The sequence below is a fragment of the Peromyscus eremicus genome, chromosome 7 (genome assembly GCF_949786415.1).
Source record: "Peromyscus eremicus chromosome 7, PerEre_H2_v1, whole genome shotgun sequence".
Lineage (NCBI taxonomy): Eukaryota > Metazoa > Chordata > Mammalia > Rodentia > Cricetidae > Peromyscus > Peromyscus eremicus.
In genome coordinates, this window is record NC_081422.1 from 101,154,678 (window position 1) to 101,169,937 (window position 15,260).

General features: G+C 43.9%; 1 protein-coding gene across 4 annotated transcripts in view; it reads right to left on the reverse strand.

Annotated features, from left to right (window-relative positions):
* The window catches only part of Dock3 (dedicator of cytokinesis 3), a 350,576-nt gene that overhangs the window by 12,402 nt on the left and 322,914 nt on the right, over nucleotides 1–15,260 (reverse strand). For all 4 annotated transcript variants that reach the window (XM_059268544.1, XM_059268542.1, XM_059268543.1 and 1 more), the window contains 9 exons: nucleotides 11,637–11,778; nucleotides 10,161–10,327; nucleotides 9,923–10,009; nucleotides 9,380–9,559; nucleotides 8,722–8,805; nucleotides 8,485–8,601; nucleotides 5,623–5,744; nucleotides 4,272–4,410; nucleotides 3,290–3,437 (listed from right to left, as the gene is read on the reverse strand). In XM_059268544.1, the coding sequence (XP_059124527.1) occupies nucleotides 3,290–3,437; nucleotides 4,272–4,410; nucleotides 5,623–5,744; nucleotides 8,485–8,601; nucleotides 8,722–8,805; nucleotides 9,380–9,559; nucleotides 9,923–10,009; nucleotides 10,161–10,327; nucleotides 11,637–11,778 (1,186 nt within the window). The remainder of the gene's footprint in view (nucleotides 1–3,289; nucleotides 3,438–4,271; nucleotides 4,411–5,622; nucleotides 5,745–8,484; nucleotides 8,602–8,721; nucleotides 8,806–9,379; nucleotides 9,560–9,922; nucleotides 10,010–10,160; nucleotides 10,328–11,636; nucleotides 11,779–15,260) is intronic.

Genomic DNA, 15,260 nt, shown 5'->3' on the forward strand with positions numbered 1-15,260 from the left:
TCTAAAAATGGTGATCATCAATGACTTCCTTTCTCAACTATATGTTCTACTCCTCATAGAACATCCTGTTAATTCAGAGTTCTAAGAAATAACTGTTTTAAGATATCTAAATTTTGAGAACACTTTATATTATGCAGCATCAGATAACAAAGACATTAGAAAGAAAAACATACCCAGGAGAAATTTTCCTCTGTTTTACTCTGATGTGCTCATTAGAAAAGAGCCATGCAGATTCTCCACTGAGCACTCAATAAAAGCTTATGAGGGACCAAATCAGTTACTAGTTTGCTAGAAGGACAAATGATGGTGTAATATGGCTAATCTTATTGTTATTGGATTTAGGATCACCTACAAGTCAGGCTTCTGAGTGTAGAGAGGTCTGAGGAGGGAAGACCCAGCCCATGGGCCAGAGACCTAAGCTGAATAAACAGAAAAACAGGAGGAAGCCAGTGAGTGACCAGCTGCCTTATACTCCTGCTGCAATACCTTCAGACTGTGAGCCAAAATAAACCCTTCCTCAAGTTGCTTGTCAGGTATTTAGTCATAGCAGTGAGAAAAGTAACCAAGACAGGCGGTAACAGCTAGCCCGGAACGTCTCTAATAGCAGCCACAGCAACAGAGGAATATCAAACAGTCTCAGGGCTGGAGAGATTGCTCAGTGGTTAAGAACACCTGTTGCTCTTCAGAAAACCTGAGTTTGGTTCCTAGCAACCACATCAAGCAGCTCACAACAGTCTATAACTCCAATTCCAGGGAATCTGACAGTATCAGAGTAATACTGAGTTAAAATATCCATCATTTGATGCCTTCTGTTTATCAATAATCATGAATCTGCAAGAATAACCAGATAAATCTGGGAGGTGGTAGAGCGTGTCTTTAATTCCAGCACTTGGGAAACAGAGGCAGGCAGATCTCTGTGAGTTCAAGGCCAGCCTGGTCTAAAGAGTGAGTTCCAGGACAGCCAGGACTAAACAGAGAAACCCAAAAACAAAAACAAACAAAAAATCAGAAAAAAAGAATAGCCAGATAAAGTCTTAGATATGGCTGAGCATATCTCAGAGACTTCAGGTTAAGGAATACAACAACTCCTAGATGGTATTATGGAATTTGTATCTGCAGGTCTAATCAGGGCACTTACACAAGACACTGGAAATACCAATGTCTAGACATTCCCAGCTATTTTGTGGGCTTTTCTTCCTTTCTATTCCCAAAGCCATCTTTTAGTAGGCCCTTTTCATAATACACAGTCCTGTCTTAGTTTGCAGCCTTCATAGATTGTGTTCCCTAAAGTTGGCCCCTCTTGTCTGGATCCCATAGTTCACATTAGGAAAGCAATATGGGTAGTAGAATAAGCAGACTGAGGGCTGCTAACTGTAAAGACCTGTACTCCATATTCAGCATTCAATTCCTCACTGAACCTACGGACAGCCAAAAGGTGCTTTAAATCGAAGCCTGTGACTGCTCTACTGCAGCCTCACTCACTTCCCTCCACTTTGCCAATGTTTTCCCTACCTGGCCACTGCATCTTTCCACCAGGCCACACTACATTGGTTCTTTCCATCTTGTCTACTGCGGGCCTCACAGACTTGTATACTTTGGAGAGAGTCGTTCCTTAATGTTATAAGCTTGGGCTTTGTTCTTTGTATACAAAATAATCAGAACAAAAAGAACCTATTCTTCTGAAGCCTGAAATCAACAGCCAGTGAGTGGTTGACAGGCTCAGACCACTGTATGCATGGCAAATATTTCAGTGGGAAAGAACTGAGATTTTCCTGGATCATGTCTTTTACTGAGTAGAGACGCAATACTGGCTACCAAGTAGCAGCACAGCAGCGGATCCTGCCAGAGCAGGAGTTAAAGTCAGCTAGAGAGGTGACCCAAACCCTCAAGTATGGGTGCCGAAAAGCAAGCATTCTCTAACACAATGATAGGGGTTGCTAGACAGGAAGAGAGAGAATGAAGTCTCTCAGCAGCCATCAACTTTTCAGGCATCATTTAAGGCATATAAATATCAATGTCAGAGTCTTCTCTGACAAACACCATGATCAGTGGGTAAGTAATACCCTGGTAGATACAGAATTAAAGACTACTAAAAGGAGACCAATTTTACACACTATATGGGAAAATCTCCATGATGCTTATAACATTTCCAAGTGCTGGCCTTCCATGGATAGATTAAAAATAAACAATTCTGGCCCTTCAGTAAATGATGAAGATCCACACACTGGCTGTAACTGAGGTTAGAGCTAAACCAGTGGCAAGGGCTCCAAACTGGCCTCAACCAAACAGAGCCAAAAGGTAAGTTGACAGCGATGTGTGCTGTTGTTTACTCCTTACTGGCTCAAAGCTAAGAAATCTAGAAGGTAAAACAGAAAACAGTTAATTCAGGTAGTTATTACTTCTATCTTGGGTGTGCCCTAAATTCTCGGCTACCCAGAACCATTTTTAGCTAACCACAAGGCTAAACCAAACTCAAATATTTCTTCGTTAGTGGGCCCAGAAGGTGGAACACTGCTCTTACACTCAAGGCCTATGTCACTCTTTAGAAGGCAATTTTGCTCCCCATCAATAAGAACTACACGAGCAGGCACATGGTGGCACTCTTTTAATTCCAGCTTTTGGGAGGCAGAGGCAGGTGGATCTCTGTAGAACCAACCTGTTCTACACATTGAGTTCCAGGCTAGCTAGGGCTACATAGTGAGAATCTATCTCAAAACAAAATCCAAAATAAAAAACACCCCCCACATACTCCAGAAAGGCTCTGGACACTCAGTTCTCTCTTGTTCTCACCTTGTTTTCCAACACATCTTTGTTACTTTTCATTCTATTAAAGATATAACTTTTTTTCTCTTCTCTTTCCATCTCCCTTTTCTGGACAGCTACTCAATCTTAAACCTACTTCTCTGACACTCTGGGCATGTCCTCTCCTAGTAATCCTGTACCAATGATTTCCACTCTTGTAGAAGTGGAAATCTTGTAGATTTTCACTGCTGAACCTACCTGCTTTCTTGACTTCTAACTGAGAAAGAGTAACTTTCTTTTTCCCCCTTCCACCTCTCTCCTTCACGCAGCTGATGGGAACTCCAGCTTGCTTGCCTTGTTATTTTCTTGAATTCTAATAAAATTGTCTTTGATTTTTCTTCTAAGTCTGCTTTAAATTTTTTTTTTTATCAATCTACAAAAGGTGGCAAGGTCACTCTCAAAGATATAGGTACAGCTGAAAGGAAGACAAGTGGGGTTTATGGAACTTTCCATTCTCCTTCAGCAAGCAGCATCCTGTCATCCTTACCTCGGGTGCTAGAAGGGGCAGAGGTAATCATCTGGGATGGTGCTGAATGAGTAGAACTCAGGCTGGAGGAAGAAGGGCTTGCCTGGGATGAGGATAGAACAGAGACGTTGGTGACTGAGCCCTGGTACCTTGGGTTGTGATATGCAAGCTGCAAAGGAAGAAAAATCAGCATTCTGAATGATCAGTACTATAAAGCTGGCACAGAGAGAGCTGGCTTATGCATTCATGTCCTGAAATCCCCAGACCAAGTGACTGATGCTGTATTCTGGACCCTGCTGGAGGCTGGACTAATGGCAAGCACTAAGGACTACCCATACCACCTACAGGAGCAGACAGTTGTGTTGGCTCTATTGTGCTGTACATGGAAAAGAATGCAGGACTCAGCCATCAAGACTGCCAAGCCCTTTGCATGGCGAGACAATTGTGTAGTTTGATCTGCTTGGGGGCCCCCTGGTGGTAGGATCAGAATCCATCCCTGGTGCATGAGTGGACTTTTTGGAGCCCACTACCTATGATGGGACACCTTGTGCAGGAGGAAGGGCTTAGACTTGCTTCTACTGGATGTGCCTCCCCATGGGAGGCCTTGTCTTCTTGTGGGTAGGAGTGGAGGGGTTGGAGGGGGAGGTTGGGGGGGGGGAGGGAAGAGGGGGATCTTTGATTGGTGTGTAAAATGAATGAAAAAATTTCTTAATTAAAAAAAAATGACTGCCAAGCAGGAGGCTAATTTGGCAGAAGACCTTTGCTATGCAATCTGTAATAGCAGCTGGGTCTGAAAATAAAGGTCTGCTTGTAAAATAAGGCATGAGAACTAAGACTTGGGGTGGTATGTAGAAAGAAGGCTGCCTTGCTAGCTATTGAAAGGTGTGTTCCTGAATCCAGGAACTAGGGAACTTGATAGAGTGTTTCCAGCCACCAGACCAGACTCCAGAAAGGGGAGTCTTTTAGCCATGATACCCTGCTCATTCTTGCACAGCTTCAGTACCTGCATGTGGTGGTAGAGGTCTTCAGGAGCTTCACCCATAGAGCTGTCACCCATCATCACCATGTTTCCTGCTTCACTAGATGCATGTGAGGAGAGAGAGGATGATGAATGGCGGCCTGTGCCCATTAAGTTCATGGGGCTGTGAACAAGAGAAGGAAATAGGGAGGAATCAGGCAATAGCTAAGAATGCATGCTAAGCAGTAGGAGCAATGGAGAGATTTGTGGAACAATGACACCCAACCTTAGCCAGCACTGGCTGGGAGGATTCTATAGCCAGTGTTCACATCTGTCTGAGGCCTAGAGGAATCCTGGGAAGGCTTATGCTAGTACAATCTCTCCTTAGAGTTAAATGGATTATAGCCATTCAGCGTGAAGGCACTAGCAGTATATCAGGAGGAATGAAAGAGAGAGATGATAAATTACGTCAAGAATCCTATATCCTTGTTTCTATGGAATGTTTGTCTGAACAGTGCCTAATCTAGCATACACTTATGAGATCTGCTCTGAGATCAGGAGTCTTACTGGTGTGAAGACACTATCAAAAGAGATAGTTGTAGACCCTGTGGGTTTCTGCCCATATCTGTGGCTACAAGTTTCCCAACAACTTTCCTCTATTAATACCAGGAGACCCTTTTGCTCATTTCTTCCTGTTCTCATTTGCTAAGTGGCTACTATTCTGAGTTGCTGCTTATGCTGGAAAATAAATATAAGTGAGAGACTCCTTGTACTGGCTTCCTTTCCTAAACCTGGCTTCCCTGTCCTAAAGGTTTTGAGTATTCCCACTTAAGCCTGCTGAGGCCAGAACTCTTGAGTCTTGAGCATTTATTACTTAAATGCCCATACCATCGACATTAAAAACAATCAACGATCTTCATTCTCTTTGGGGTCATGTCCAAAGGCACATTATGAACAAGGCCCATCCCAAGCTGCTCCTGCCCCTCTTCCATGCTAAGGAATCCTGCACCTTTGCCTTTTACCTCTACTCACAGTACTGGCCAGGCTGCCTTGCTCACATCATACATGTGTAAGTTCTTTTGCCTGGATCTTGTCCCATCACTCTTCTAACCTGGACTCTTTACTGCCTAGCAAACTTCTGTCTGTCCTTCAAGACTTATCCCAATGTCCCCTTGTCTGTGTATCCAGAATACCATGTGTATGCTTCTGTTATGTAGGATGGTGGCTAATTAGATGCAGGTCAGATGCCACTGACTAGTGCAGGAGCTGCTTGAGGCAAGGCTTGGGGATAGGGGATAAGAACGGATGTGAGCACACATAAGTACTCTTTGCAGCTCTTTTCTTATCTGATGCTTATCCTCCAGACCTACCTCTCTGGAGGTCCCTAATATCATACCTGTGCCTGTGGGTCATCTTGATGTTCTCAGGGCTCATGGGACTATGGGATGCCAGAACATTTCCCCGTGGGGTGCTGGTGCCCGAACATGCAGGACTTAGCTTATCCAAACCAGGAAACTCCTGTTGAGAAATGAGTACTTGTTCATAGAGAGCAATGAATAGGTAAGTAAGGGGTAGGAGAGATGATTTGACAGTTGGTAAAAATTTAAAACAAATGAACAAACAAAAACAGAACTATGATATACTTCTGCTTTCCTTTGGACAATTACATCTTCATTACTAAACACTCCAGCAAGTGTACTGGAGCCTAGACCAGATGCTCTGGAGCCCCAGGTAAAACTCCACTGAGAGACACATCTGGAATAGGCTAAAGTGAATCACAGGAGAGTGTTAGCAGGCTTCGTCACTTCACAGTAAGTAGAACAGTGACTGGGAAGGAGGAGAGGAAGAACTTATCAGCTGTCAGTCAGTGCAAACTCTTACATAAGAACTGGTGCTGGGTTTTATTGGATTGCCAAATGGCTCAGTTCTTAGTGACCTGAGTTAAGTTGCCTGTGGTACAGTCTATAGGGAAACAGGAAACAAAGTCCTAATGTAAGTATTTGAAAACAGCACAGTTTTATTTTAGCATAATTAAATTCTTACTAAGTATGTAGACTTCTTGGCAGAAACTTTTCTTTCTTTCTTTCTTTTTTTTTTTAACAGAGCTAAAGCCTAAGAGACCAGAGCAAGAGCCACGACTCCCTTTAGCTTACCACTCGCTGCCGTCCTTCCCCTGAGAGACCGACCTTCTTCCTGTGTCCTGTCTTTTTATTGCCTTTCTGTTCTGCCTTCTCATTGGCTCTAAACCCAAACACATGACTTCTTCATCACTTTGGCAGAAACTTCTAATCTAACTCCCCACTGGGTGACAGAAAGCATTTTGTTTTCTGTCTCTGCTACAATGAGGAGATTTTGTTGTTGTTGTTTTTGTTTTTTTTTGTTTGTTTGTTTTTTGTTTTTTTTTTTGAGACAGGGTTTCTCTGTGTAGTCCTGGCTGTCCTGGAACTCACTCTGAAGACCAGGCTGGCCTCAAACTCAGAGATCTGCCTGCCTCTGCCTCCCGAGTGCTTGGATTAAAGGTGTGTGCCACCACTGCCTGGTGACAATGAGGAAATTTTAATGCATAACTTTATCCAGGTTTTCTCAAGTTCTTCATAATATATGATGGAAAAAAGATCTTGTCTACTGGGTATGTTTCTGTGCTAGACTTAAAGTGGCAGAATTTCCAGTTTCTTCTTCCAAAGCAGGCATAGTGTTATAGTGTGTTTCTGCAATGTGCACAATAGGGACCTTGATGTGTATGGACAAGCATTTTGTGCTTTTGTTGCAGTGATGTGACTACAGAGATGTGGCAGGAAACCTCCCCTGGTGCCAGGCTCTAGACTGCCTGGGCTGCCAGGTGGGATGGGAAGTCTGCATAGAGCAGAGAACAGCCATGTTGGCAGGAACCAGTGTAATAAGATGGAATCCCCATCAGACTCATTAATGCTACTCAAGTTCTTTACTAGCCAGCCAACTCAGTTTTAAAGGGGAAACATTTCTGCATGTTTCACCTTGAAAGACCACAGGAGAACCCCACCAAGAAGAACTTTGATGAGCTGTAGAAATTTCTCTGCAAAGTGGGCCAGTCTCTCAAACTATGATGAAATTCTTTTCCTGTTTTGCTTTTCATGCTGTCCCCTCTTGCAATGAATGGCTGAGGCCTGCACTGAGTCTGGAGGGACTAAGAGAACTACAACCCAAAGCATCCAAGAACAAAGTCAGCCAGTTCCGAGTGGGACAGGCTCACTGAGTCCTTGGATGAACCTCCAGGCTTTTATGTCATCTCTAAAGAGGGAACTTCTCTATGACAGCATGGGGCAGCATCTGACAGCTATGTTTGTTTCCCTAACACTTATACCTGGTGGCCCTCAGTAAGATGAGAAGAAAGCTTGGCAGGCAGCTTGGCAGGTAATTTGGCTCATGGCCACTAAGGCCTGGAGCCAGGATATTTAACAGAAAGTCTACTCTAGAAATCATTTAGAGTCAGCCTTGCAGTTAAAAATTGGACAAGGGTATGTGACATGAAGAGAGCCTGGGGATTCAGGGCTACCTGAATCTCATTTCCAAGCAGCCATCATTCCATGTTAAGGCCATGCCAAGGAAAGCTGATCCTGGAATACAGGTCCTGCCTGTGTGCATTAGTTCTTGGCCAAACCTACCATGGAGGGTGAAGAGCCAGGTCAGACTTAGGTAGACAATCTGGGGGCTGATGTCACCTTAGAACTGCCTGATACCTTTAAGAGCAGCCAGAATGAAAGTATTTGATGCCAAAAACTTCTTAGATGTGATCCTGGATCATAAGACATTATGGAGGAAAGTGAGATGGGGAGAAAGGAAGGTAGAGGGAAAGAAGAGAAAGGAAGGAGGGAAGGTGGGTATATAGGGAGAAGGAAAGAGAGAAAGGGAGAAGAAAATGGGTAGGGAGAGAAAAGAACAGAGATGACAAGAGGGCCAGTTCAGGCCATGCCTTTATTCTTTAGGTTCTTGGCAAGAAAATATCTCCAAAGAAATTCCTGCAAATGAGCCCTTTCTGCACGTGGAAAACTCTATTAGCACAGTACCTAGAAATATGTTCTTTGTCCTGAATCTGATTTCTTCTTTGGGAGTGAGTGAACTGATAAGAGAATACTGTTTGGATACAGTACCTTCACCTCCCACCCCTCTGAGGCAGGTACAGTTTCTCTCCCACTTCACCGCTCCCACTCCTACTTTTTGTTGACTGTGGTCTAGAGGAAGTGAAAGTTGGTTCTCCTGGACAGGTATGGAATCAGCTTACATGGTACAGACTGGCCCTCATCATCTGGAACTGATCAATCAGCTTCTTATGCAGAGGCCGCATTTCTGGATGCACAAACTTCTCATGGACTGCCAGCCCAACTCCAAGAACATGGACCTATGAGAATTGCCAAATAAGGCCTCTGTTAAGCAGGAAGCAGCCTCTGAGAACTAGGTCATTTTGTAGTATGTAACTTTTCTCACTGGTTTTGGACCTTCCAAGTCTTACAAGCCATACCTGTTCCTGCATTAGCTCTTTGAGCTGGGCGATCTTCTCAGCATCTCCTGGGTGCTTAGAGATATAATCTTTATCAAAGAAGGCCTGTAAAAATAAAGTTCAGGTAATGAAGACTCTTAGGCTTACATGGAGCCCTTAAAAGGCAGCCAGATTGCTTCCTCATGGGTGTCTTGGTATCACCTCTAGCTTGACCTGGCTGAACACCCAACAGTTAAGAATTGTGTATTTTCTGTGCCTAGGAAAGACTAGAGGTGGCCTAATATCCTGAGGCTGGATGCTAGCTCTAGTTCTCACAAAGCCTGGATGGTCTGGATATGCTAGGCAGAGCCGGTATCCTGAGGAGGTGCACCAGTTTCTTAGGTAGCCTGTCTCATGAAGGACTAGGTTTCTTAAGGACCCCAGAAGGCTACTTAATGTCTATAATCAGATGAGTTATCCAGCTGACAGAGACTGGGGGTGGGGAAAAGCCCCACCAGAGACCTGTGCTATAGAAATAGAGAGTGGCTAAGATCTTACAACTTTTATTTCAGAACTACCTCATCCAGAAGAGGGCTAGCTTGGAAGGTTTTCCAAGGAGGCCATAACTTGGGAAGAGGAGCCTATGAACTGTGTTCTTAGCCAGGCTGCCTGGCTAAGTTTGGTCAAAGTCTCATCTTACCTCCTGGTAGCGCGCAATGCCTCCATTGACCGCTGCATCAATGACACCATTCAGGCACATGCTGAGCAGATTGATGTTGCCATGCACTTGTTTGTGTTGGTACTGGCTGATCAGAGCTCGTAGCTCTTGATTCTTATTCTCAACTACCTGGATGGCATTCTCCAGAGGGCTCACCTCCACCTGTGGGCACACACAGAGTCCTCTCAGGGATCATAACCCCTCATCATAGCCTGAGAACAGAGAGTGATAACCTATGATGCTAATCCTCCTTCCTCATTCCTGTGGATGTAAGACTTCCTAGGTGTTCTCTACTTTTCTGACTCAAGGCACTTGGAAGTGAAGAGAATAGTGAGGAGTATTAGTTCTGAAGTCAGGGATTTATGGCTTCTAGAATCTCAGTGAATTTTTTTTTTATTTGTAAACTGAAAAATACCTGATGCTTAGGAGTGTCCTGTGGTCTAGATGAGAAGGTACCAAAGCTTCTGGCATAGGAGGGAACTGAGGAGTGGCAAGAAAGTTTAAACCTTCTGAGGCATAACTTACCAGTTCCCTTCTTTCCACTTCAAACCACCGAGAAATGCCAGGCAAGCTGTGGGTCAGTGTCAGTGTGGTGCGCTCAATCCACAGGCTCTGCAGGGAGGGCACAGACAAGTGTAAGAAGTTAGACAAGTTTTGCTATACTTGGCCTAACAGAAGGGTGTAAAAGCAATGACTTTCCAAGAAGCAGGGCTTGCCCCTAGATTTGCTATGTGCATGGCATTCACTTCCCTGTATTATTTACCTTGAATTCATTCTCTTTGTCCTTGGGGCCTTTGTGGAAAGGTCTATCATACCGAAATTTCCTCACATTGTTGACACGATAAAAGCTCTTGACACGATCAGGTACTCTATCCATTTGTAGAACATCCACATAATCTGGAATAGGTGTCACTGCATAGATCTGTAAATCTGGACATGAAGTGAAGGAGAAATCTAGACTTGGCAAAGGAAATGACTGAAGTGGTAGCCTCTTGTCTTCTCCTTGATGAAGTACACTGTGGCCTTTGTTCCTTACTGGAAGTTGTGGTGGCGGCAGCAGCATCCTAAGGTGTAGATCAGACCTAAACACAGTTAGACAAACCTCCGTACCTGCCCCCTTCCCTCCTGCTACAACAGTGACTGTCAGGAGCACTCACCCAAGGTAAGGTGGCAAGTGCCCCTTTAAGAGAGGGATTAAATAAACAGGAGTTGTAATATTCACACCACAGGAATAAGTATCTGGGCCTGCCCATAGTAACTAAATGGATTTTATATAAAGCAGCCTTTTTGTTTCCTTTATTTTTGTTTTTTAAATTTATTTTCTTTTCCTTTCTTTTTTTGTGACATTAGGACTTGAAACCAAGGCTTTGGGATGGGAATGATAAGCAAGTGCTTATCCATTGGACTATATCTCTAGCTCCTTTTGAATTTTGGCACAGGGATTCAGGTTAGTGTTGAATTCACCCTGTAGCTTAGACAGGTCTTAGACTCCATCTCTTCCTGTTTTAGCCTCTCAAGTAACTGGGATTACAGGCCTATGTCACAGGCCCAGCCAAAACAACGCTTTAACTAAAATACTGCCTGAGGTCTTTGTGAAGAGAACATGAATGGGTGTCTACTTGCAGTTTACTCTCTGGAACAAGTTTGTCCACATGGTGAGGAGCTTATAACTTCTAACAAATCTGTCTAAAGTGGGTAGTGAGGGGCAGGCCAGTGTTTTCATGAAAACTTCCAAATGCTAGCAAATCATAGGCATTCTCTATCTCCTCTTCTCCTCCTCCTCCTCTCTGGTACTCTGCTACAGGCCATTTAACAAAGAAAAGGAACAAAAACTGCACAGGAAGGTAGAGCAGGCTGCAGCATAGGTGGTAAACCCATGCCAAGAGCCCTGCTGGAACCACAATTACCTTATCCAGTGGCTGGCCTGGACTGCCTGACCAGGCCCCGTAGAGTCCAGGGTGGAGACTAAACGCATGAGAGTAACTAGCCTGATTATCAGTCCCTGAAGCTCAGCTTGTAAGTTATGAGGTCATCCATGGCTAATGGCATGCTACTGCCTCTTAGGAGGCTGAGTGTCTTGCTAAATGTGTGTTCAATGGTAAAGACAGACCCAGATTTGGGACAACAGGTAACCTAAATAAAGGTAGAAGGCCAGCCACATGGTAGAGGAATGGTTGGTGGGAGGGACTTACATCTCAGGATCCCGGCCCTTCCCACTCTACCAAGTTTCAAAAGATACACTGAGCATCACATTGTAGGATGGCATCGTCAGGATGGTTGGGGTGCTGCATAGCAACGGCCTGTGGGAACTCGCTGAGCATCCTCTGCTGGAAGGCTTCCAGCCTCTCGTAGTCATGACCACGGCACACATATTCTTTGTTCTGCCAAAAACATGAAAGTACATTCTATGCCTTGCATGTACCTGCCTCCTTCTCTACATAGAGGCAGTTTTTTTATCCATAAACATACCCTAGGAGCCTCTTTTGTACTAGACCTAGGAACAGGTATAGGGCACAGTACTCAGTCCCTGTCTTAAGAGAAATGACAGTTGAGAAGGGAGAGGGGACAGAGGAAGAAATGACTGTTCTGTGGTGTGGCAGTCCTGGGGAGAATGTACAGGCATCCAGCAATGTGGGGGAAGGATGGATTCTTTTCCTGGGGAAGGAAAGCAAAGTAGAAGAGGGACTTTAGAAGAATCAATGGTTTACAAAACCCCAAAAGGCCCAGTTTGGTTAGCCTGCTATGGAAGAGGGGGAGCAAGCCAGCTGTATGTATGGTAACAACCCAAGCAACAGCCAAACTACAAGAAAGCACAGATGGAAATAACGTATGCTTGTAGAACTGGTGAGAGGGTGGCTGGAGAGACTAGCAAATGTGTGTTAAGGAGTGAGTGCCCTGAGTGTTGACAAATAATTTTAAATTAGGCGTGATCATGTACACCTAAACACTGTACATTATTACACCTGATAAATCCTTTTGGTAGCAAATTTCTTTGCAAGCATGTCAGCAGAACAAATCAGTATCATTCTCTCTATAAGTAGAACAAATGTCAATCTTTCTTTCTTTCCCTTCCTCAGTCTCATTATACAGTTCAGTTTAGCCTTGAACTAGAGGTGATCCTCTTGCCCCAACCTCCTGAATTCTGGGGTTACAGACATGCACACATTGGTTTGGGTTAGGTCTTAGTTTTTCTCTTTGTGAACTGAAGTCTCTTTGCAAACAAGACACCCTTAATTCCTGTTGCTCTGTCTACCTCACAGCTGGCCATGTATGAATAACTAGAAGCCCCACTAATACCTGCTAGTAGGAAGGCTGGAGAGATGGTTCAATGGTTTAAGAGCTCTTGCTGTACAACCATGAGGAAAGAGTTCAGATCCTAGAACCCATGTAACATTTGGGTGTCCTGAGCACACCTGTAACCCCAGCTCTGAGGTGAGCAGAGACAGGGGAACTACTGGGGTTTGTTGTCTTCCAGCCTAGTGGAAAAAATGTGAGACCCAGGTTCAGGAGAGATCCTGCCTCAAGGGACTAGGGAAAAGAGTGATTGAGGAGGACACCTGACACCCCCTTTCTGGCCTCTATTGTGTACACACATGCCCATACACTTACATAGACACACACACTCACACAAATAAACAAAATTTTAAAAAGCCTACTAGTTATACTGCCTACCTAGCTGGTTCACCAGGCCCATTTCAGCAAGTCACATCAGACGCTAGAATCTCTTTTTGATATGTCTTAGTGAAAGGGGGAGTTTTATGGGGAAAGAAAGAAGAAAAGAAAGAGAGGCAGAAGAAGGGGCATAGCATCATAAGGGCAGCTAGCTATACACTTCCTGGGACAGAGATGATCATAGGTTAAGCTTTGGAGGACCTCACCCTATCTACGGGTAAACTCAAATAGGACTGAGCCACATATTTGGGTGAATCAGAATGGAAAACTATTACCAGCAAAGACTCCAAAGACTACAGAGCTTGCACCCTTTATATAAAAGGTATACCTTCATATATAAGCATAGCATATTTTCCTGTATATTTCAAATCATCTTTAGATACTTAAAATACCAGGATGTAAGTTCTATAAAACTGCTGTTATACTGTATTATTTAGGGAATGATGACAAGGAAAAACAAGTCTGTGACTTCCCCCAAGTATGTTCTGTCCTTGGTTGGTTGAATCTGCAGATGTGGAACCCATGGACATAGAGGGCTGACTGTACCTTTGAAGAACTGTTTTTTTCAACATCCACTAAAATACACATAATCCCCACAAGCATCTGTTCACGGATCAAGTGAGAAATAGGAATTCTCCCAAGAAAGGAGGACTGGATATTTTCCTTTCTCCTTGAAGATTAGTAGATAATCCAAACTGTGAGGTGAGGGAGGCAGATAAGCCAGAGAAACTAAGCTAAGTGGGCTAAAGAAATAGATGTCCTGTGTCTTTGGGGTTGGTGAGGAGCTTATGGGGATGGCCCAGTAAGAGGACGGCACACAAGTGCTGACCTTGAGGCTGGTTGTTGGTCTCCTAGTCACTTGTACACAAGTGCAAACATCCCCACAAAGACACATCTGGCTGCGCCTACTTTGTACTTTGTGCCACCTGCTTCCACTTGCCACAGAGCTGAGCAGCTTGAAGAAGATACAAGGCTAAGCCAGGGGACTCTGTGTGCCTGAATCAGCTGTAAGCAGGAGGGATGGGCTGACAAGTGATACTTCCTAATAGTCTTTGTTTTTCTCCTATTATTACAATGAACTGCCAGACGGTTACTGCAAACACAGGATACAGGTTCTATGCCCGGTCCTTCTTGTCCAAAAGTTCTAAGTATCTAGGACTTTGTATGTTCTGTGACATGTACATGAGAAGATGAAAGTGAGCTTGAACCTGATAGCATATTCTCACTTGGAAGACAGCAACACGAGACAACAGGTATTGAATTTACTGCCTGCCTCTGCCTCTTGAGTGCTGGGATTAAAGATGTGTACCACCACCGCCCAGCTCCTTTCACCTCTTTTATTGACCTTTAGCTCAATATTATTCTTTTTTTCTTTTTCTTTTTTTTTGAGACAGGGTCTCATGTGGCTCAGACTTGCCTCAAACTCACTCTCACTATGTACCTAAGGATGACCTTGAATGTTTGTTTCTTCTGCCTCCACCTCCCAAGTGCTGGGATTACAAGTGTGCACCATTACACTTGGCTTCCACTGTTATTTCTTTATTTAGACAGGGTCTCCCTATTTCAGAGCCTAGACTGCTCTAGAACTTACTATGTAGCTCAGACTGGCCTTGAACTTACAATGTGCCTCTTTAGGTCCCAAGTATTGGAGTTGTAAGAACAAACCAACACACCAGACTATTATAGAATCTTTGATTACTGGAGTAACAAATACGCCACTTCTGAAATGCCTGGGCTGGATAGTTGTTATATGTCAAAGAAGCCTAGTCAGTCCTCAGAAAATTTCTCTTTGGAACAGAGTTGGAACCTTCCTAGGGATAATTATTAGGCAGAAAGAGTTTGCTGTCCCTCTTATATTACCTGTTATAATATAGGTAAGTTTTTCTTTTAGCTAAGAATGAGTACTTCCTAGAAAAAGTGAAAGCTGACCTACTTTACATCTGAAATACAGATGTCCTGGACTCTGTTAGAAGAATGGGTCGTTCCCTGTCCCCACAACTCTCAGGGAACCAGCAGACTCTTGATATTATATTAAACTTGTTATTGCTCACTGTCTAAAGCAGTTTTCCTAAGGAGACCTTAGATATATTAAAGGGTTTAGTGATCTTTCTCATCTCTTGGCTGAGGTTTGTGGGCATTGCAATTTACTAAGACATTGGAGCTGGGGACAATCAGAACTAGTTTTAGTGCA